Below are 20,746 nucleotides of genomic sequence, written 5' to 3' on the forward strand. Positions count from 1 at the left end.
GCTTTTAAGGTGAGTATTTCAAGACATTTTTGATTTAATAAATCAGTAATTTGGCCTCGCTCATCTTATATTTGGCTGACTGACCTGAACACAGCAACTTTCCAGTGTTTAGCCAATAGATGGTAAGAATTTACTAGCAAAAACCATCTCATGTTATCTGTTGATGCCATTTTCACACACTCCTATCTTAAAAATCTTTGTTTTTCTGATCTGTTAACAAACCTGGCTGCCAGATAAAACCTATTATTAGTTGTTTACTTTCTGTTTTATGCCAAGTTGGTTTGGTGAGTGACTAATGAGCCATGTGACTGAAATGTTCAATAAAAAGGAACGAGCTGTGGACTGCTGATTGACACATTTCAAAGTGAAAGTGTTTGGTGCACACAGACAATGGAAAGGATGAACCATCATGTAAGTCATTTCAAGGCAATTTACTTTATTATAGTTGTAATGATTGTAATGATAGTTGTTTGATGCCAATTACTGGAAGACCATATTTACTAACTTGTTCTTTTTCAGCATTTTCTTGCTTTACACAGAGAGGACATGAGAGTATTTGTGAATGTCTAAAAATCTGTGAATGCACAGAAATCTTTTAGGGAATTTAGTGATCAATAGAGTCCTCTGAACAGCCAGTTAGCTTATGTTAAAATCCTGTCAGATCCATTTAGGTAAGCATGTCTAGGATATATGCTGTAATACTATATTTCATTTGGGTTTAACAATGTTTAAGTAATTTAGTTGCTGGATTAATTTTAAGTTAAGTGAATCACTTTACAACATACCCTCTCTGACATCCACATTAACAGCCATATTTAATGCACCACCTCAGGTCGCCTACATTTCTCAATCAACAATGACTGAATTTTTTTAATTGGCTCCTCGTCCTTCAGACCAAGAAGATGACACCATCATGACAACGCAAACTGATAGTGAAAACAACAAGGTAATATTCACTGCAAAATGTTTTATCTACTTTGCATTTGACTGCCGACAGCATATCTTTATACGTTCGAATATTTAAATGAATTTGATGCCATACCAATCTCATACCAATCTACCATCTGTTTTTTATTTCACCTTTCAGTTTTGAGGTTGCAGGAAAAAAGAACATCTGAAGCTACAGTGTAAATAATGCTTCATAACCCTTCTGTAAGTTTGGGCACATGAAAGCTGCCAATTATTCTGGTGTTGTCTGTTCATTGTGTTGCTGAATTGTATTTAACAGTGTTTGTAATATTTTTCTAAAGCATGTGCTAAAGGCTAAGAAGTGATATATGGTCCTGTCTTGATGAAAGTGAAGCAAAAACTCTGAACAAAACTCAAAACAAAACATCAGCGGACTGAAACTCTGGTGCTTTTCACCCATAGCTCACAGAGTTCAACCATGTATAGAGTAGGCTCTGTAACATTTTTAGACTTTCTAAAAATGGACTCAAGAACAAAAGGCGTCACCAAACAATTACCTCCTCACTTGTCTGATCTGCTACACACACTAAGTGAAAATGGGAGACGGTTTATTGAACTGTATGAAAGCAAGAAAGAAAAGATGCAAGCCATTGCAACTGAGCTTTGGGAAATATCTGAAAAAGTAAAGGAAGTGCAGAAAGGAGCAAACACAACCAGATTGGTAGGCGCAGCTTGTGGAGGACTCGGAATAGTTGCAGCTATCTTAGCCGGAGTGTCATCAGCTGGTAAAGGAGCTGTACTCATTGCAGTGCTAGGATGCACTGTTGCAATTGTTGGAGGGACAGGTGTTGTTAAAGCAAATATGGTCAAGGCAATTGAGGAGAAAATAAGTGTAGAAACTGTGGAAAAGTTGGGAAACGAATTCATAGATATAACTAAACCACAGAGGGTTATCTTGGAAGACATTATGGTGGTGTCTCAGGAGTTGGAGGAAAAATCATCCTCTTTAAGGACAACAACTGGAGAACAGGCAAAAAGAGGTCTGTCAGAAACAAGACAACTACAGCAGTTTCTTAGACAAACAGCTGAACCGGCACAAAGGAGCAGGGAAGTTATGGATGTGACTCCAGCCATGCCAAACTTCATCAGTCGAATCACTTCAACCCCTAAAGATGCGCAGTTGAGAAACTGTATCACATATTCAGCCTTGCAGTGTGAAAAATCTCTTAATGAGTTTGCAAACATGAGGAAAATGCTGAAGGACTTTGAAGACATGTAAAGAGAATAGGAAGGTGCAACATATATGTTGGCAGTACAGTCTATCGGTTTGGCACAGCATCAGTTTTAAACCAACTGGCTGAAAAGAACTTAAAGTACAACTGAAATCATGTTCACTCATCCTATTAGAAGTGAAAAATAATGTCAGTGTGTTTTAAATGTATTGTTGGTCTTTGGGAAAGTTCTGTAGAAAACATGACCTTACAGCTTCATTATGCAGTAATTTGATTGGCTGTAGATGGAGAGCTCGCACTATTTTTATCCAAAATAATGCAAAAATGGCTGGCTCGATTGCAAACCAAAAGATACAACACAGAAATTCCCCCTTTACGGTGTGGACTTATTTTTTCAATCAGATCACAAGATCTATTTCATTTCAGCTGGCCTTCAAGTAAAGGACTAATCATTGGACAAATTAAAACATGCACATTTTGTATATTTTGAAAAAAAAGAGAGGAGAAATCAGAAGACTTTTTAAAGTCACTTCACTCGGGTCATACAGGTGGTTTTACAATGTACATCAGACACTGAGGTTTTATCTTTATTTTCTTTACCTTCTTTTAGAAAAGATAATGAGTGTAAAAACTGAAGATTAAGTTAAATTTTTATTTTCTTTTTTGTATTCTTTGTTGCTTTAATAGATTAGGGTTTCTCTGGAAATGATGTGAAAGTATCAAACTTTTTGTAACACATTACGATTTTGTGTTTCATAAAGTTTTGTTTGCTGAGTAATACCAGTTCAGCTATCAGACCAACCACAGCCCTGAAACAGCTTTATTAAAGCTAACAATGACTTGAATGCTTTGATTGATTCAAACACTGGGCATCTCATTCTGTTCGATTTGACTGAAAAACTTCCTGTATGGCTGGAAACGTAGCCGACCAGGATCAGTCGAATCAGGCTGTAACCGACTGAGCTGAGTGAGTGAGCAGGACTCACGGCATCAAACAGATATCGATCCACAGGACTCGTGATTTTAGCTGAGATGTTACTGGCTCTCCGTTACAGTCACAAAGACATGACACCACATAGCAATCTAACATGTAGCTAATATCTTTTGTTGTTGTGTTGAAAGCATTCTATAGTACTGTGCTCTGCTCTGGTCTTTAGTTGGAGGTGAAACACAGTTTGGTATGTGTTTTATAGTAGTGGGGATATTGCCTGCACCCTTAATTGTGCGGACTCAGACTTGCATGACCCAAAGGGACTTTAGAATAGGTTTTCACCAGTAGGTTTTTGGTAATACTCACTCAAAAAGGACTCAAGTAACTCAGCACAGTATACTGAGTGATCAGGAAGAACTAAAGTCTGTGCGGGCAGAGTTGTTTAAGGATTTTTGCCAAAGAATTCCACTGCTTAATCATACAGCCATGCCCAACCTATGCAAACTGTCCTTTCACTTTCATTCAGTTTTTGGTTCAAACCAAGGCATTCATTCTTAATTCATTCTTGTAATGCATTAATTCATAGCACAAATTTATCTCTCTCTTTATTCAGTAAGTTATTGGTGAGGTGTACTGCAATGTGTTCCATTGCCTCAAAAGTTAATCCCTGCTTTTTAGCAAGGTTTCATCTGAATTTCTGAAATGGAAAATCTGAATGCACCTCTTCCACTATACTCTTTTTTTTATCAAAACTAAAATGAGAAGATGAATGTCATTCTTATGCTTATGTGTAAGCAGTTAGCTTAGCATAGTGCAAAGAGCAGAAATGGGGAAACAACTAGCTTTGTTTCTTTAGGTGAGAAAATCCACTTACCAGCACCTCGGAAGCTCTAAGCTAAGCTAAACACTTGTAGGCTCTTACTTCATAATTAGCATGCAAATTTATTGCGGCAACCTTTTTTCCAACATGTTCTTTAGGCATAAACTAACAATGTCTTTTAGATACTGAGATACTGCGCTCACCAACCATCTATCAGTGACATCATTAGTTATAGCTGTGACCTCAGCAACGACAGAGAGAGACGCCAGAGCCTCTTACTTAAAATGGATATTTCAGATACTCAAAAGGTTGCTGATCCTGCTTGTTTGTCATCAGAGGCCACAGAGATGCATTTTTTAAAACCACATTACATTGACGCTGACTCCAACACCCATGTCATATGTTTCCACTTTTGCTGTGATTGTATTCCTCTTCATTATTCATTCAAACAGAGTTGCAGCAGTGGCCAGCACTTGTAGCAAATGCCTTCCATGTGTCTCTAATTGCCTCAGTATTTAACACAAGGTGAAGTCATTAACACATGGGCACACTGTCAGATGTGGAGCCAGGCGGCCCTGGGTGAAAGAGAAAACAACAGCACGCTAAAGCTAATGCACCATCCAGTGTGCCCGATGAAGAAATCTGAGAGGTTCCTCTCCAATGTGCTGTTCAATGATCATCAAGCAAAAAGGCAAGTTCAGAATGCACTAAAATGTGATATAGATATAAAGAGAATCTCTTAACAGTTAAAATTCCTCATGCTGCCCTCAAATCTTTCTCTTTAGCTTGAAACCACAGAATTTGCAATTAAGGGGTTTTCTATATGGAAAAAGTAAAACTTAAATAATTTTGAAAGTACGAAATGTCTACACTTAAGTATTATTTATATCTATATCTATCTATATATGTATCTCTCTCTCTCTATATATATATGTGATCATACTCATCATCATCACTGAAAATGTGCTTCTTGTTTTTACCATGCCTAAGTCAATAGCTCTATCTGCTGTTCAGCTGAGAGCACTGCAAACATCCAGTGAAAACGCAGTAAATGTGGCACAGTTAATAAACAGCAGAATTCGCACATTAAGCACTGCCAAAGTAATGCTGAGATTTTGGAACAGAAACACAGATTTGATCAGTGTTGAAGAGAGACAAGAGTGGGCAAGTCTAACATGTCACAGTAGGAAAGGCATAGCACTGAATAATAAAGTTAATGATGGCTGAATTCCATCAAGCTGCTTCAGGTTCAGGGCGCTGCTTGAACTGAGCATGTTGACTCCCAGTCACACTGCCATGACTTACTGGGACACTTGAACATAACTGAGCCATCGTTAATGTTATTAGTAACACCTGTGCTTTTCAGACCACAAGTCAAGATGTCTGCTGTGGCAAAAAGCTTAAAGCTGTGAGTCTTATTAAACTGTGCAGTTGCAGTACATTTTGTTACATCCTGAGACTCCATCTGGGCGTTAACCTCAAATTCCACTAGCAATATTTACATCAAATCCTATCCTTCTGACTTAATTTCTTTTTACATATGTCTGCTGATAAATAATGTCTGGAAATGGGAAAATTTCTTAACCAGCCTACCCTGGTACAGACTCAGGCACCAATTATATGACAATAATTTATAACATGTGGCTTTAAAGTATGAAAATTTACATTTGCTATGTGACCCTGTTAATATGAGGTAAGCTGGAGAAACAAGTTTGGCTCTCACAGTGTTGGAACAATGGCTGGTGTAAACTGTTCCACTTTCAGTCCTCCTCACACCAGTCCATATTATCTTGATAGTTTTCAAAAAGGGATTTAAATATCTCCGATATCTGGTCTGTTTTCATGATTCATCAAGTTAGTTCATTTGGTGGTGTACCATGAAAAAGGCAGTTAAATGCCTTGGATATTAATATCAGTCTTCTTAGTGCACTGTAGTCCAGCTTGGTGAAAACGTAAAGCACAGTATCTGAGGGCTGATGTTTACTTGGAGTGTGATGAGTATCCCTAAGCTAGAACAACGCATGGGGCACATTTGTGCGGGCAGGTTGTTCAAAGCAATGTGTGATCACATGACCTGTAATCTAAATAGCAGGGCCCATTGAAGGTGTGCACGTATTTTAAGCTTTCCACGTGTGATTTTACACTGCATTTTATGAGTTTTAGACCTGCAGGGAATGGACAAAGTCAGGTGACATTAAACATGTGACCTTTGTTGTCTTAGCCTTAGACATACAGTCACAGTTCAGTTAGGTTTAGGCATAAAACCTACTCACAAATGCAACTCACTCCTTGTAGATTAATCTACAAGGAATGTGCATAATGGGCAGGGGTGTCCAGTGTCCAGGGTGAACCCCGCCTCTCCCCCTTAATCAGCTGGGATAGGCTCCAGCTCCCCCGCGACCCTAACAGATAAGCGGTATAGAAAATGGATGGATGGATGGAATGTGCATAATATGTATCTGACAGGCCAATGCAGCATCCTGCCAGATGTCAGCTCTGCCAGATCTATTCTCTTTGGCTGAGTAAACATGAACTGTAAGTGCTATGGTTAAGAGATTTATTCATCGAACACAGAGAATATTTCCGTCATGTCGCTTTCACTTTGAAAACAACATGATGACTGTATCGTTATATAAAAGTCTCGAAAAAAAACTCCAGTTCATGGCTCACAGCTCCATCATAGACCTTATTGTATACAGCATTAAGTGCCGTCATCTGTCAGCCTTTAGGTGAAGCTCTGCACAAATCTACGTCAGAGGGCTTTCCTTTCAGCCTATCTGTGAGCAGCACATGCTCAGTGTAAACATCTGGGGACATCCCACACCAGCCAGCTGTCTCACATACGTTCACGTGGCAGATGTCACATACAGTATACACACACACACACACACACAGTAGACATGTACAGAACAACACAGTCACATATCACAGAAAGAAGCACAGCCAATGTGTGAGTCATTTAGCTCTGCTGGGCTTCACCACTCCTTAAGTAATGACTTCATCAGCATCTCCTGTCCTTAGTTTAACAGGAAATTTAAATTTAAAGACAGACACACCATCTCAAAGCATGAAACATGCCACACACTGTTACACACACTGATATATTACCCTGATGTCTGTCATTAGCATTTGAGCAATCACATGTAAATACTTCCTCTAACTTTTTCTGGATAACAAAGTTGGAAGTTTGAACTTGACTGTAAACAAAAGAAATCATACAGCACGAAATGCTTAAAGGATACAAATTCTGTTCAAGCAAATCCAATCATTTGTTCGCCTGGTATCTTGTTGTTTGCAGTGTTTATAGCTATAATCTATCCTGTTGTTTATCTGACAGCGTGGCTACTGGGTGATACAAGACAGATCAGAAAATGGCTCATTGGCCATGGGGTCTTAAACGTGAGTAATGGCCCCTAAATGAAGGGATCATCATTCCTGTGTAATCGCCACGAATTTGACTAACAATAGGGGAGAGACCGAGCTATTGATCAGCACGATGATCTTGAGAATTTGATCCCTTTTGTTCGACCTGATTGATTGGAGATCATCTCGGATTCATCTTAAGGAAGAATAAACATGTCGTGCTGATTTCGGTGTTAACTCTGACTCACTGTTCAAACAGTAACGGAGAAGGGGAGGGGACACGATGACCGACTGCGTTTAGTGGAAATGTGCGCATTAACAAGCAGCTTTTGAAAACGCGCTTCATTTGCGTCACGGCTCGGCTGTTCGTTTGCTCTCTTGCAACTGGCCTCATACTGATAACAGACAACTGGGCCGAGAAACACACGATGTGGAGCACCGGCGGCAAAACATCATAACTTTATTTGGTTGGCCCGCTAATTGGTCCCTATGACGAAACTCCTGTAATTATGCAGTGTGGTAACACAGCCTGTCCATTGTGCGGTTTCACCCCTCATGTTTAGTGTTAAATGAATAACTTCAAGCATATTGTTGCCACATGTGTAAGCAACATTTTATTAAATATTCAATCACTGTCCATATCCGTTTTTCATCTGTTCAGTAATGCACACCCCTCCTATATTCAGTATTAATGGGTTTGATGAGGCTAAACGGGTTATTTCAACAGACTGTTTCATAGGCTTGTAATTTCTGTTGATACTTATATCATTTATCATTTTTAAATGATCTATAAACAGCCGGCATTAAAGATTCAGAAAACCGTCCATATCTCTACCAACATGTCTCTGCTTCCTGATAAAAGTCAGCAAGCAGAGACATGGATGGACGAATGAATGAATAAAATGGCCTCTGACCTACTGTAAGCTGCATATACAAATGAAGGGAAATATATCATTTATTTATCTAATATAGCTGACTCTCGGGTCATTTTCACTTTTCCTTTGTGTTGTTTTCCCACCATCATCAATCACGGCCCAATCATCTCCTGGTGTTAGCTGAATACAGGGGCAGCCTGTCATCAGGGGCAGCCTGTCATCAAAGGCAGCGGGTCGCCCTTATCACCCGCTGTCCCACAGGTGTAGAGCTCAGTTCACTCTCACTAAAATGACAGCAGGAGCTCTTTGCCTCTGCCTCCTGCTGGCTCTCCAGCTGAGATGCGTCACTCCGCTCGCTATCCCACAGGACAGAGGCACAGCAGGGCAACAGGTGGGTTTGGACGCGACGAAAACGGTGAACGAGAAGCTGGACGCGTTGGTCCATCTGAAGGATTTACCTCGGGGTCCGGCAGTGGCCCCTCACAAGAAGGCGCCTCAGTTTATGTTGGATCTTTTTGACGCGGTGTCAGTCTCCAATGGCACTCCGAAAAGCCAGAAGGAGATTCTGGAGGGAAACGTAGTGCGGAGTTTCGAGGATAAAGGTGAGTAAAAACAAAGTGACATTTACGTACAGACTGTAATTGTTTTGTGGGAAGATGTTTTAGAAAATTTGGTCAGTATTTGGTCATACAGCAATAGCAAATATTGTAGATAAGAGTGCGTAATTGTTATCCAAGTGTGCAATACGCACGATTACGCGCGGCTAGTGTTTATGATAAAATGTCTTTGTTTAATTCTTTACCAAAATATTATTTTAAACGTTTAACTGAGGATGCATTTGATATATTTTGGTCTGCAGGCCATACTGGAGAGAGGCTTCACTTCTTCAATCTGTCGTCTTTCGGCAGAGACGAGAGGATGATCAAAGCGGAGTTCCGTTGGTTCAGAAAGAAACAGAAGTTCTACCTCGGAAAATCATATGGACCTCATTTCTATAAGGTAAATGTCCTTTGTGTGTCTTTATTTAATCTGTTCTCATATGGATATAATGGACATAACTTTATTATTCCCAGCAGCATTTTGGTGAGTCATTTCAAGCAATGTCCAAATAAGAACAGATAACCTTGTTTTAGTGAACTAACAGCTCTATATTGTGATTGTCAAGGTGGATCTGTATGAGGTACTGGACAGCCGGGTGAAGCCATGGAGAGGAAACCTCATTACCTCTAGACTTGTGCCCCTTTACACACAGGGATGGGAAGTCTTCAATGTCACTCAGACGGTAACATCATCCCTTTGTTTTAATTAAGAATAAAATTTGTGGTGATTTAGTTTCCTTTATACAGTACGTAAATACAGTTTAGCTGAGTTTTACTGGAGTGAGACTATGATGAAAGGTGGATGAAGTGTTTAATCTGTTCAATCATGTCCTGAATGGCAGGTGTCAAAGTGGATCCGTAACAGCCAGGAGAATAACGGCATCCTTGTGGTGACCACGCTTCCCTCTGGTAACTGGATGGAGTCAATGACACACATGACTGCCTACCTGGTCATATTCTCAGACGATGAGAGGACAAGAGCATTAAACCAATCATACCTTGGTAAGCTGATGGCTGCGGTATGAATGTGGAAGATACTGAGAATGGGCATGAGATGGTATTTTACTGCAATTTACTTTGCATTTACATTATGGACCCCAAAATGTGCAATATTGGGTAAAGATTATATGACTAAACTGTATGAAATCTACAAATGAATCAACTATTTGAAATAATAGAAAAGGTTAATAAAACTTGGCTCATTATATTAAATATGTATATTTAATGTTTATGATGCTATGCTAATCTGATACTATGTTCATCTTTCCACAGGGCAAGCCCAACAAGCCCCTGAGCTCCACGACCACCGCAGCAGGAGACGGCGGGCGTCTCCACGTTTCTTGCCCGAGGGTCGCTCCCAGTCCTGCCAGCGGGTTCCCCTCTTCGTTGACTTTGAGGAGATCGGCTGGTCTGGCTGGATCATCTCTCCCCGGGGGTACAATGCTTATCACTGCAAAGGCTCCTGCCCGTTCCCCTTGGGGGGAAATCTCAGAGCGACCAATCACGCCACTGTGCGCTCCATCATGCATGCACTCAAGCTCTCTAGTGATGAAGTGGGAGCTCCCTGCTGCGTGCCCGACAGACTCCAGTCCATCAGTTTGTTATACTTTGATGATGAGGAGAACGTGGTTTTGAAGCAATATGACGACATGGTGGCGTTAAGCTGCGGCTGTCACTGACTGGCTGTGCACCATTTGCACTTTATAACACTGGAACAGAGAGGGATGGGGAGATGATGGCTTACTTGAGTTGATCAGAATACTGTATTTTCGTGCATATGTTTAAATATTGTGTTATTTTGACAAATAAAACAACTATTCCCCAACTATTAATCAGAGATCCTTTGTCTAGAGTAGTCCAGAGATTCCAAAACCTTTTCATGAAAGGATGCCAAAATCGATTAACAACAGACCTGAAAATATTAACTTATAATTATACTATATCAGCTGAGAATAGTTTTTGTTCTTAGTCATGCACTAGTGGTGCTAGGTTGGAAATTACTCAAATTTAAACTGAACTTAGATTTTAACATTGTATAACCACATAAAGGTCGTCTGGAGGTGAGACTGTCCATGCCAATTAGCCAGCCCATGGGAAGCTGTTTATAGAATATCTAATAACCTACTGCCCTTTCTGCTTCTAAGTTTTCAGTTCGCAAAAATGTCAGTACTTGGATTTGATTGTATCTGAGTATTATATTTATACTGTTTATACCCCACAAACAGGTATTTGGATTGGGTAATCCAGTCCCTTGTGATGTCACATCATAACAATGCAGTGAAAGGTAATAGTTAAAAAAAACTGAAATAAATTGAAATGTGAATAGTCATAACACAAGCAAAATTCACAGCCACTACATTTGTAACATAAATTAGAAACAATAGAATAAAGATTTTATTACATAAACATTCAATACCAGATGCAACACCAGATGCTGCAGGATGAGCTGTCCCTCTATAATTAAAACAATTTGTAGGAAAGCTTCATTCTGACTGACTCTGAATTTTATCCTCCTTTTATTTGTTTTTATATCATTGTTCCTATTCTAATTAAATAAAACCAACATACAGGGTGTTACTCACTTTTCTCATCTGCTTCACTCCTGTCACTTCAGCTGCTGACCAACAGATGGCAAGATAGAAATTACTATTATATATACAAAAAACTCTTAAACAAGAGCAACTTTAAATCTGTTCCAAATCGAAAACCTTCTTGTAGTACAATGTTCACTCATTTGTAATTAATAATGAAGTTAATTAATGATTGTGAACATGTGGAGTTTCACTGCATGCTGAAAGAATTATACAAAAACTGTCACTTTTATCTGTCATTGAACCACACTGAATCACCAATAAGTAACAGTTATAATCATTATATAAGAATGACACTGCAGAGAAATTAGTGATACGAGTACAGTCTGTAACAACAGCTGTTTTTTATTGGAATGGATCACAGACACAATACAGCCCTGCGTTATTCTAGTTTGGAAAAATTCCAATGCAACAAACTTGCAACACCAATTCTCCTGCATGTTCTCTCCATATTTAAAAAACATTAATTGCATCAATGCTAGTTCAAGCCCTCAGACAGTATGAGTGAAATTTCTGTTGTATCAAACACATTCAGCAGGTGTAACCACAATTTCAACTTCAGCATGCATAAAGGTTTTTAAAATTTAGTTGTGTGGACATGATCAATAACATACAAATCAAAGACATATTTCTCAATAAATTCAATTTGTTTCAAGTGTCACTAATGATACCTTAAGCAACTGCAAACTGTTCGGTGAAAAAAGGCAACTAACTTTGCAATCATAAGAAAAGAAAAAGCCACAATACCTGAAGAGCAGTGGAGACCCCAATACCACTACAGATGTATACAACAAACTCTCAGCATTTACAATTTATATTCCACATTTACATTCAAGCTTACCCTCTCTGTTTACACTTAAATACATTATGTACATGGATAATCCATGTCCCTTTCATTTTTGTCACAAATTGCGCATTATCTTACACAAATCAACCCTGCATACATACTCAAGTCATGTAAATTAAGGCAAGTAAAGCATTGCAAGGTTCAGACAATTTATGGAAAGGCCTTGAAGGAAAAATCCTCCCTGAAACACAAAGACTGTTCAAAATGAAATAGATATTGGCAATGTACCTTGCATTTCTGGGTCCATTTTGTTGCTGTTGGATTTTTCCTTTCAAACTCAATGGCCTATCAGCTTGGACAGTCCAGCTCCTCAGTGCCTAGAAACTCCCCAACCATGTGGTCATGTTGAGCATAGACAGGCTCTAAATATGGATTTCTGTCCTTACAGTGCATTTGCCTTGACTTCTCTTGGTGTCTCTGCTCAAACTCCTCCGGTGCTATATGAGGGGCTTGGATTGTAGCATTTTGAGCCATGGGAGATAGAGGCACCGGGACAAAACCGTGGTAAACAACCAGAGGTGGGGTCAAAACCTCCAAGGGGGATGCCTGAGGAACAGCACCCTCTGGTGGCTGAACCGGCAGCTGCACATAACTTCCTGTTTCAGGATCAAAGAAAGTTTTTGTTTTGACTTGTACCGGCATGTCTACGAAGAAGTACTGCCCAGAGTCTGGATCCTGGAGAAGCTTTCGTTGGGTCATAGGAAAGGACTGAGTAACAATGGTGTGCTCAATGCTGGACTGGCGAGAAAGTTGGCTGGTGTGGCTTGACTGGCGGGACAGGGTTGAAGGATGAGAAACTTCAGTGTTGTGTGCATCAATACTGTGACTTCTTCTTAGTGGGTTGTCTCTGATCGCCTTGTCTCTGGATCGGCCTCTCTGCTGAAGCTCGTCCATGATAGATTTCTCAATGCGCTGGGACCGTGGATCAAGTTTCTCATTGGTTGACGCATCAGCACTGAGCCTGCGCTCCACTTTATCTACTAAGTACCTATCAATGCTTTGTGATCGGTGGAATTGTCTGTCCGATGTGGTTCTCTCGCTGACGTGGGCTTTGTACACAGGTACATTACTTATGACCCTGTCACTGCTGTAGTCTCTTCGCTCTGGCTTATCTCGAATGTGTCTGTTGCTGCTGCGGCCTTGCCTTTCAGTTGCAACAACAGGTAGTGCTTCAATTTTCTGCTTATTGCTTTCCACTGAATCGTGGCTCTGTTTCACAGTCTTGTGGCCCACGTCTGCTCTGTCATGATGGAGGTTTTCGCTGCTGTGGCCTCTTCTTTCATTGAGTAGATGCTCACTATGGTTGTCATTGTTTTTACCATGGTTTTCACTGGAACGATGACCAACTTCAGTCTTTTCTCTGTCAAGCTTTTTCTCGTTGCCCTTGCTATTTCTACTGCTGCTGCTTTTGTGCTCAGATTTGTCACTCCTGTGTCTATCCGCTCTCTGTTTGCTGCTGCTTCTGGATGATTTGTGGGAAGACTTCTGGGCCTCCTCCTTCTTCATCCTTCTATTTGTCAGCTTAATAGCTTTGAGAACAGCCTTTTCAGATTTGGGTAAGACAGCTGGTGGTTTGGGCAGCCCTGTTTGACTTTCATTCCCACTGCAGGTGGACCCAGACCTTTCACTAGGAACCTTTGATGCTTCACATTCTGACAGTACTCCAACATTCATTCCCAACTCATCAGCTGTGTCAGCTGTGCTGGTTGTTAAACTTTCTACTCCTTCAGATGACAGACTCACTCCAGAAAATCTGTCTTCCTCCTGTGGGACAGTGAGTAACCCTCCATATCGTGTCTTTTTTAAGTTTTCACTTTGCTGATTTGAAGGAGGCTGAAGCAGGTGAGGTGCACTGTTTGATGAAATTTCTCTAGGTTTGAACATTTCTTCATGGACTAGTGTATTATCACTGGTGACAGTTTCATTTGTTGGAGGGAGCTCTGGATTTTCTTTTATTTGAGGTAACTCATCCTCCCCCCTCTCCGAACCACTCAGACTTCCTCTTGGTGACCAGGGTTGTGCAGTTTTCTTCAACTTATTGCTAAAAGTGTTGTCCTTGACCTTAAATAAGGCAGGAATCCCTGAAGAAGGGGAGAAAGTGTTGGAGGGTGACAGTGGTGCCTGATTATTTTCATCGTGATTTAATCTTTGCTCTGCAGTGGCATTTTCTGTTTCCTTGCTGTCCTTGTATGGTACTTCTGTCTCTTTTTGAGGAAATTTTATTGGTCGCTTTGCAACTTCTGCCTCACTTTCATGATCACTTAAAGAATAATATTCCACTTCCGTCCTGTCTGAATCCTGTTTTGTGTTTTGTGAAATATTCTGCTTCACCTCATCAACCTCCTCCAGCTCTCCATTCAGGTTCTCCAGAGAGTGGTAAACATTTGACTCAGTCTCAGTATTTCTGTGCAGTGCACTTTCCACAGAGAAGTAGGATGATTTAGAGGACAAGCTGGCTTGATCAGGTGGGCTCTGACTGATGCTGATACCATTTACCAATAGTAAAGGTGATATTATATTCCTGGGGATTTCACTGAGAGTCTCTACGTCTGCATTTATTTCCTCATTAGCTCTATTCATTTTGTCAGGTTCTTCTGCCACCAAATTGTTAGCTACATTGCCATCTGATGTGTTTAGATGGTCTGGTCTTAAAGGAGCTTTCCGCTTTACTTTGTAAGTTTCCTGTGTCTTGTCATTGCTGTTTTCAGATGTGGCTCCTGTAGCGGGGCTCGTATCTGCTTGAAAGTTATTTGCCTTATTTTCATTTCCTATAATCTCTGGTGATCGACACCATCGATTTTCAGACTGTAGGCATTTTGAAGCTAAAATGGAGTCATATATAACTGAATCAGTTACAGTATCAAACTTTACATTTGCATTATTTACCACATCCCACCTTTCGGATCTTGTTTCGCTTTGACTGTGTCCAGATTCTTTTGCAAACAGGTCACTATCTGCTTCTTGTTTTTCGGAGCTTGTGCTGTCTTTTAGGTGTTCCTCTCCATTTTCCTGTTTTCCATCTTTGTTAAAGATACCGTCTTCTCCTGCATCTTTCAAACTGTCTGTGTCCTTAGTCACAATTACATCTCTTCTGTTTCCTGCCTTTTTGCTCCTGGGAGGGACAGGAGGAGCATCTCTATTTTTGACTTCATTTTGGTTCATCAGACTTTCTCCACTCTCTTCAGATAGCTGTCTCTCTGTATGTCTCAAATTCACCTCTTCTGATTCATATCTGGAATTGTCACTTAGTTTATCTTTAACATGTTTAGCTTTAATTTTTTGGAGCGCATTTAACTCATTGCCAATCTTGTCCACTTCAGATAGCGCCATCCTAATACCTGAGACGTGAGCTTCAACAAGTCCAGGTTTAGTTTGTGACAAGATCTGTCTCATGTGATTGTGGTCTCTCAGATCACCTAACCTGTCTTTTAAGTCGTTCTCTTTTAGTGTAAGAGTGCTGCCATTTTTCTTGTCCTCTATCATAGAATCTTTCACAGATTTTTTACGTTGCTGTATCCTTGCCACACAACTTTCATCACTGGCCCTCTCATTAAATACTGAATTTGCATCCTGCTCCGTTAATGTATTACTTCTCTTTTGCCTTTCTGAGATAATCTCTTCAAGTGCCATTTTGGCTTTGTCATAATTGTTATTGAAAAGTGCTTTGTTTACTATAACATTGCTGTCTACCTTGGTGAAAGTATCCTGGTTGTTCTGCTCCTTTTCTTTATTTGCAAATAGTTCTCTCTTAGCTGCTGTGTTCCCTCTCATAGACAGCATACCCTTCTTAATATTCCTTAGCTCCTTGGAGATTAAATCATTTTTAGCCTTTGCCTGTTCATCTATGTTAACACCTGATTTGTTCTTTGCATTATCAAATACACGATCACCAAGTCTTACCCTCTCCAGTTCTTTCAAAGCATGCAAATCATTAATTATGTGCTCACTATCTTTCATTTCTCTGACTGACATCATTTCCTCACCCGTCTCCATTCTTGTGTTCACTTTCACATTGCCTTCATCAAGCTCCTCTGATTGGTCATCATCGGTCACTGAGTATCTCTGACATTTGATGTAACTGTTCTGTCTGGCTGAGAATATATGCTTGATTTTGCCCTGTTTCTGGACAGATTCATTTTCACTTGGTGGTAAGTCTAGTTTTGCATCACTCGAAATACCGTTACTGAGTTTGTCAACATTATGTGTTTGCTGTTTATCAAAATGGAGTTGAATATCAGATTTAACAAAATTTCTCTTTGGGACTGGTGGAGGCTCTTTCTTGACATTCCCTTTTTTAGCAGCCAGTGTTGAATTTCTACTTTGAGATGATATAGTGTGGTTCTCTGGTTCTGAACTCTCCATCTTGCTGCTAAACATTTCATCTGAATGGGCAGCCTTCATGTCTATCTCTATATCCCTCAGTTCTTCTATGTCTGAAATGGGCTTGTTGGTGTTATCTGACTGAGCTGCAGATCGAGCTTTACTTTTAGCTGCATTAATTGCTTCCCTTGCTGCTCTGATCACATCAGTTGTGCTCATGGTTTGGCCAAGCGTATCTTTTCCCTTCAAACTAACGGGCTGTGCTCCAAAGTATTTTTCTTTTATGTCTTTTTCAGATTGTTTTCCCTTGTCTGGTAGATTTGGTGGTCTTTTCCCTACTGCTACATTTGATGACAACCCATCTTTCTCAAGTGCTTGAGGTGAAATTATGGGCAAACAATCTTTGTTGACATTTAAAGTATTTGGTGAAAGCCCTGTGTTTGTTGGCGCTGCCTTTGGAGAAAGTTCTTTGTTTAGTGTAGGTGGTGAAAGTTCATTTGCCTCATTTACTTGGTCTATGGCTGTAGGAGCACCAGTGTCCAGAGGAACTTGAAGATATTTCATATCATCGTTAACAGGGCTGCTGGCTTTCTTGTATAAATTCAGGGAAGGATAGTTTTGCTTTTTAGCCATGGGACTCTTGTTCTTTTTTGACTGTATGAAAGGGGAGATGGGATTCTCCTCACCAAGACTACTGTTACCTGCAGCTTCTCTTTTGGTGTGCAGTAGATTTGATAGCAAATAATCCTCTGAAAGACGTCTCCCAGTGTCATTCCTAGTAGCATCAACTATCGGGGTGCTGTTGCATTCCGAAACAGCACAGCAAACTGTTTGTCCGTCTTTTAAAATTGCAGGAGTGCTTAAGCCAGATGCATTGCCCTCAGAGCCAGCATATGGATGTTTCTGATAATCTGACTGTGGAGATTGTGTGCCACTCCCAGGCACCTCTAAAGCTTTAAATTTAGGAGGACTGTAACGGCTTTTCACCCTTTTCCTGTTGTCTTTAAGATTGAAGAGGATGCTAGAGGCAAGTGATTTATAGCTGTCCCGCTTGACTGGAGGTTCAGGGGTCAGTTTGGCCTCAGATTGTGGTCTTAGTGGAAGGTCAAGGGCAGAGGGCGAAAAGACCCCTTGGAGGATTTCTGATGTTTCTGTTGGTTGTCTGGAGGGAATGAGGGGAGTCATTAGCTGGCAGATGCTGAATGGAGTTGATGCCAAAGAGCTCACCTCTTCAACTGCTTTCACTTCCACAGATTTGACTTCCTTTTTGACCAAAAAAAGACTTTCATCCAATGTTTTTGAATTATTTTCCTGAGGTGGCATTCCGGACTGATTGACTGGAATCACACTTTTTGCCCTGGACCTGTTGCGCCTCCAGGGGGCAGAGCTCCCATCCTGTCCATCTGATGAACACCTCTTCTCAGCTGGAGTAGCTGAGGGCTTTGGCAGGACTTTTGGCGGAGGAGAGGGAGGGATGGGTTTAGGAGCAATGGGGGGAGGGGGCTCAACAGCCACTTTCTGGCTTGACTGCTCCTCCTCTGTATGCAGAGTCTCTTTTCTGTGTGCCTCTGTCAGTTCCTTGTAAAAAGGCATGTCATACCATTTAGGGATATTATCTGTGGGGAGAACTGTGTCCTCCTGGCCAAATGGGAACTGGTTAAAATCTCTCCATGTTTGGAAAGGACTAAACTCACTGTGGAGGAAAAAGTTTTTGATGTTTAGTTTCCTTAGCTTGACAGTGGTTTTCCGATTTTTCATCTTTGAGGATTTCCCAGAGGGAAGGGCAACATCTTTGAGATTGGTGTGATAATCCGAGGAGAATTCCGATAGCTCTCTCTGGATGCTGCGAAGTGCCGACTTATCCCAAGATTCTCCCTTAGAGTCTGTCATACCTCCATTTTTGATTAACATCCCCTCACAGCTTTTCTCTGTGGCACTTAAAGCCTTGAGGAAAGATGACATGTGGGATATACTCTTCTGTTGCTGCTGTGTCCATGGCTGAGCATAATTTTTGTCATTTTTAATTTGTCCTTGCTTTTTAGATTCCTTTTGATGAGTCTTTTTAAGAGGCTCCCCTGCTAAAGGCTTGCGGCAGCTAAACGGTGAGTATCCACACAAGAACTCGTCATTGTAAACTGCGTCATCTCCAACGCAGAGACTTCGAAAGGCCCGGTCAGTGAGAGTGCTGACCTCGCGATCAGTCTCATCCATGAACAAGTCGGTGAAGCCATTGGGGAAGCGATGGTGCAGCATGCTTCCCATCCGATGGCTCATGTGTCGCTTTTCTACACAGCTCATGATGTCAACAACTGTGTTTCTGTCTTGTGCATCACCTGTTTTACCAGGTTGATGCAGCTCTGCAGATCCTTTGGTTTTCTTTTCAGCTCAGATGGAATTTAGTGAAGTGGTGGGATATGTAAGCTTCCTAAAAAAGACAGTAAAATCAGTGTCAGTGCATAAAAGCTTTATACCAATATACTTACTCAAACATTGTAAGCAGTTATAATTTCATCATTTGTAAAAACTCACAAAAATGTTGTCTGATTAGCATGATTACTATAAAAGGTTGTGGACTCTGTACTTCCGCTGATGACCTTTATGTACACATGTGCCATGTTGCCATCAGCCATGCTGTCACTATGCAGGCAGCAGACAAACACTTCATACCATGTGCTTGGCTATTTTAAGTACCGTATGTTGCCTTAAGCTGTGAACATTAAGCATACTGTTGGTGGATATGAGAATAGCTCCTGGCCTTTTTATACAGACTTTATTAGAAAACACGAACATTTCCATTGTTCAGGTGTGTGCATTTCAAACTTAACCCACATTGCATTTCAAATGTTATCATATCTTTTTCACATTTAATGAATTCATTTGGTTATTATATACGCAGTTACTATATACAAAGCTCTAGAACAATATTCAAGGTGGCAGGTTTGCCATAGAGTGCAAGTAAATCATCACATCAGCCAGAGAGCACCTCAAGAGCAGCTGCTCTACTGTAGCTTACTTTAGCTATCTGGGTGAGGTCTTAGAATAGCTCATTAACCCATTTATATATCCTGACCTGGGAGCACAGCAACAAGCAGATAACTCAACTCTTAACTATCTGCAAAACCATGACCCTGAGGTTTATTGAAGACAAATATTAACACAGACACTCAGTGATCTGATGATGTGTTTGCTTCTATCTCTACATTAAATCTGTACTTTTTGAAAGCAATCTCATTATGAGTCAAACATGCTGACAGTCAAAAATGATTTGAGGAAGGGCAGCTGAGCTTACAGTAGCCGAAGAAAAGTCAGTATTATCGTTATTATTGGAATCTAACAAAACAGTTAATACTGCTACTGATAGAACTTAGTGACTTTACTGTATCTTGAGTCTGACCTAAAGAATGTTTTGGCTTTTGAGGAGACTTTAGTCGCCAACAGTCTCATAACCAGAGATCAGTTAGCAACGGTACTTTCCCCCCATCTGCTTGTGTATTTATACCCAAAGAATGAGCTAGCCCAGTTAACTGTACTGTGTGCACTCTTGGAATATAATTTGTAATTTCCAGACAGATGTGTAAATATTAGTGTAACTGATTTGACAGTATGCAGGTGTAATGATTTTGTGTTAATAAATACAGACGTGTTGAAGGGCTCTTGTGCTGAAAAAGAAGTCTTTTTGGACAATAACATTTAGGCCAAATCTGAAATGAAGAAACTTTTCTTTATTCTGTCTGCTGGCCCTCAGTATTTTCATATCATCTTAAACATCCATGTAAGTACACTGCTCCCTCACCTTGGTGATGGATCTTTCATGCTGAGTGTAAAAGTCCAAGACAGTGGTATCAAACACAAATCCTCAGTGTAGAAGCCAAGAATCCACTGAAGAACACCTGCTGAGAACAAATTCTAGTTATCTCTTGTCATTCATAGTGAACATACGTTTTCTCTTGATGTTGAAGAAACAAAGAAAACTCACCAAAGTGAGTCAAGCCCTCAGATCCATGTTCAAATGCACTGGTGTGGCCAGGGTCCTGATAGCAAACTCGGAAGATACCAAAATAGATGCACAAGTCGGTGTGGCCAAACTGAGCAGCAACACAGAACGCAGCTAGCTAGCCCCTATTGGAATAAGCAGTGGGTGTCGAGTGGCAGGGCAACACAGGCCAGTAGATGAAATGAACACGGTCCTTGGTTATTTTTGTAACTAAGCAGTTAGGGCTCATAGGCTCCCATATGAACCCTGTCTTTTTACTGTCAAG

The 20,746-nt window shown here is 40.5% G+C and overlaps 2 protein-coding genes across 5 annotated transcripts; one reads left to right on the forward strand and one right to left on the reverse strand.

Moving 5' to 3' along the window:
• The first annotated feature begins 3,044 nt into the window (after positions 1-3,044).
• On the forward strand, positions 3,045-10,554 carry LOC124052781 (bone morphogenetic protein 2-like). Of its 4 annotated transcripts, XM_046377438.1 has the most exons (7): positions 3,045-3,108; positions 4,405-4,583; positions 8,311-8,732; positions 8,990-9,129; positions 9,296-9,412; positions 9,572-9,731; positions 10,002-10,554. In XM_046377438.1, exons 3-7 carry the CDS (start codon positions 8,420-8,422, stop codon positions 10,406-10,408), a joined length of 1,137 nt encoding a protein of 378 aa, XP_046233394.1. In that variant the 5' UTR covers positions 3,045-3,108; positions 4,405-4,583; positions 8,311-8,419; the 3' UTR covers positions 10,409-10,554. The 4 variants fall into 4 exon arrangements, with proteins under 4 accessions (XP_046233394.1, XP_046233396.1, XP_046233395.1 ...); XM_046377440.1 differs by lacking the exon at positions 3,045-3,108 and having other exon boundaries at positions 3,137-4,583; XM_046377441.1 differs by lacking the exons at positions 3,045-3,108; positions 4,405-4,583 and having other exon boundaries at positions 7,324-8,391; positions 8,498-8,732.
• A 747-nt stretch (positions 10,555-11,301) lies between these two features.
• LOC124052780 lies at positions 11,302-20,600 on the reverse strand. Its single transcript, XM_046377437.1, has 3 exons — positions 20,464-20,600; positions 20,281-20,377; positions 11,302-18,912 (listed from the first exon to the last, which is right to left on the reverse strand). Exon 3 carries the CDS (start codon positions 18,783-18,785, stop codon positions 12,456-12,458), a length of 6,330 nt encoding a protein of 2,109 aa, XP_046233393.1. The 5' UTR covers positions 18,786-18,912; positions 20,281-20,377; positions 20,464-20,600; the 3' UTR covers positions 11,302-12,455.
• Positions 20,601-20,746: the final 146 nt, after the last annotated feature.

The sequence above is a fragment of the Scatophagus argus genome, chromosome 21 (assembly GCF_020382885.2).
Source record: "Scatophagus argus isolate fScaArg1 chromosome 21, fScaArg1.pri, whole genome shotgun sequence".
Lineage (NCBI taxonomy): Eukaryota > Metazoa > Chordata > Actinopteri > Scatophagidae > Scatophagus > Scatophagus argus.

Excerpts from the sequence above, each read along its gene's own strand:
- LOC124052781 (XM_046377438.1), top strand. The coding sequence starts at position 8,420 with ATGACAGCAGGAGCTCTTTGCCTCTGCCTCCTGCTGGCTCTCCAGCTG. Across the intron at positions 9,130-9,295 it reads ATGGACCTCATTTCTATAAG|GTGGATCTGTATGAGGTACT; the intron begins GTAAATGTCCTT and ends GTGATTGTCAAG. Across the intron at positions 9,413-9,571 it reads TCTTCAATGTCACTCAGACG|GTGTCAAAGTGGATCCGTAA; the intron begins GTAACATCATCC and ends CCTGAATGGCAG.
- LOC124052780 (XM_046377437.1), bottom strand. The coding sequence starts at position 18,785 with ATGAGCTGTGTAGAAAAGCGACACATGAGCCATCGGATGGGAAGCATG.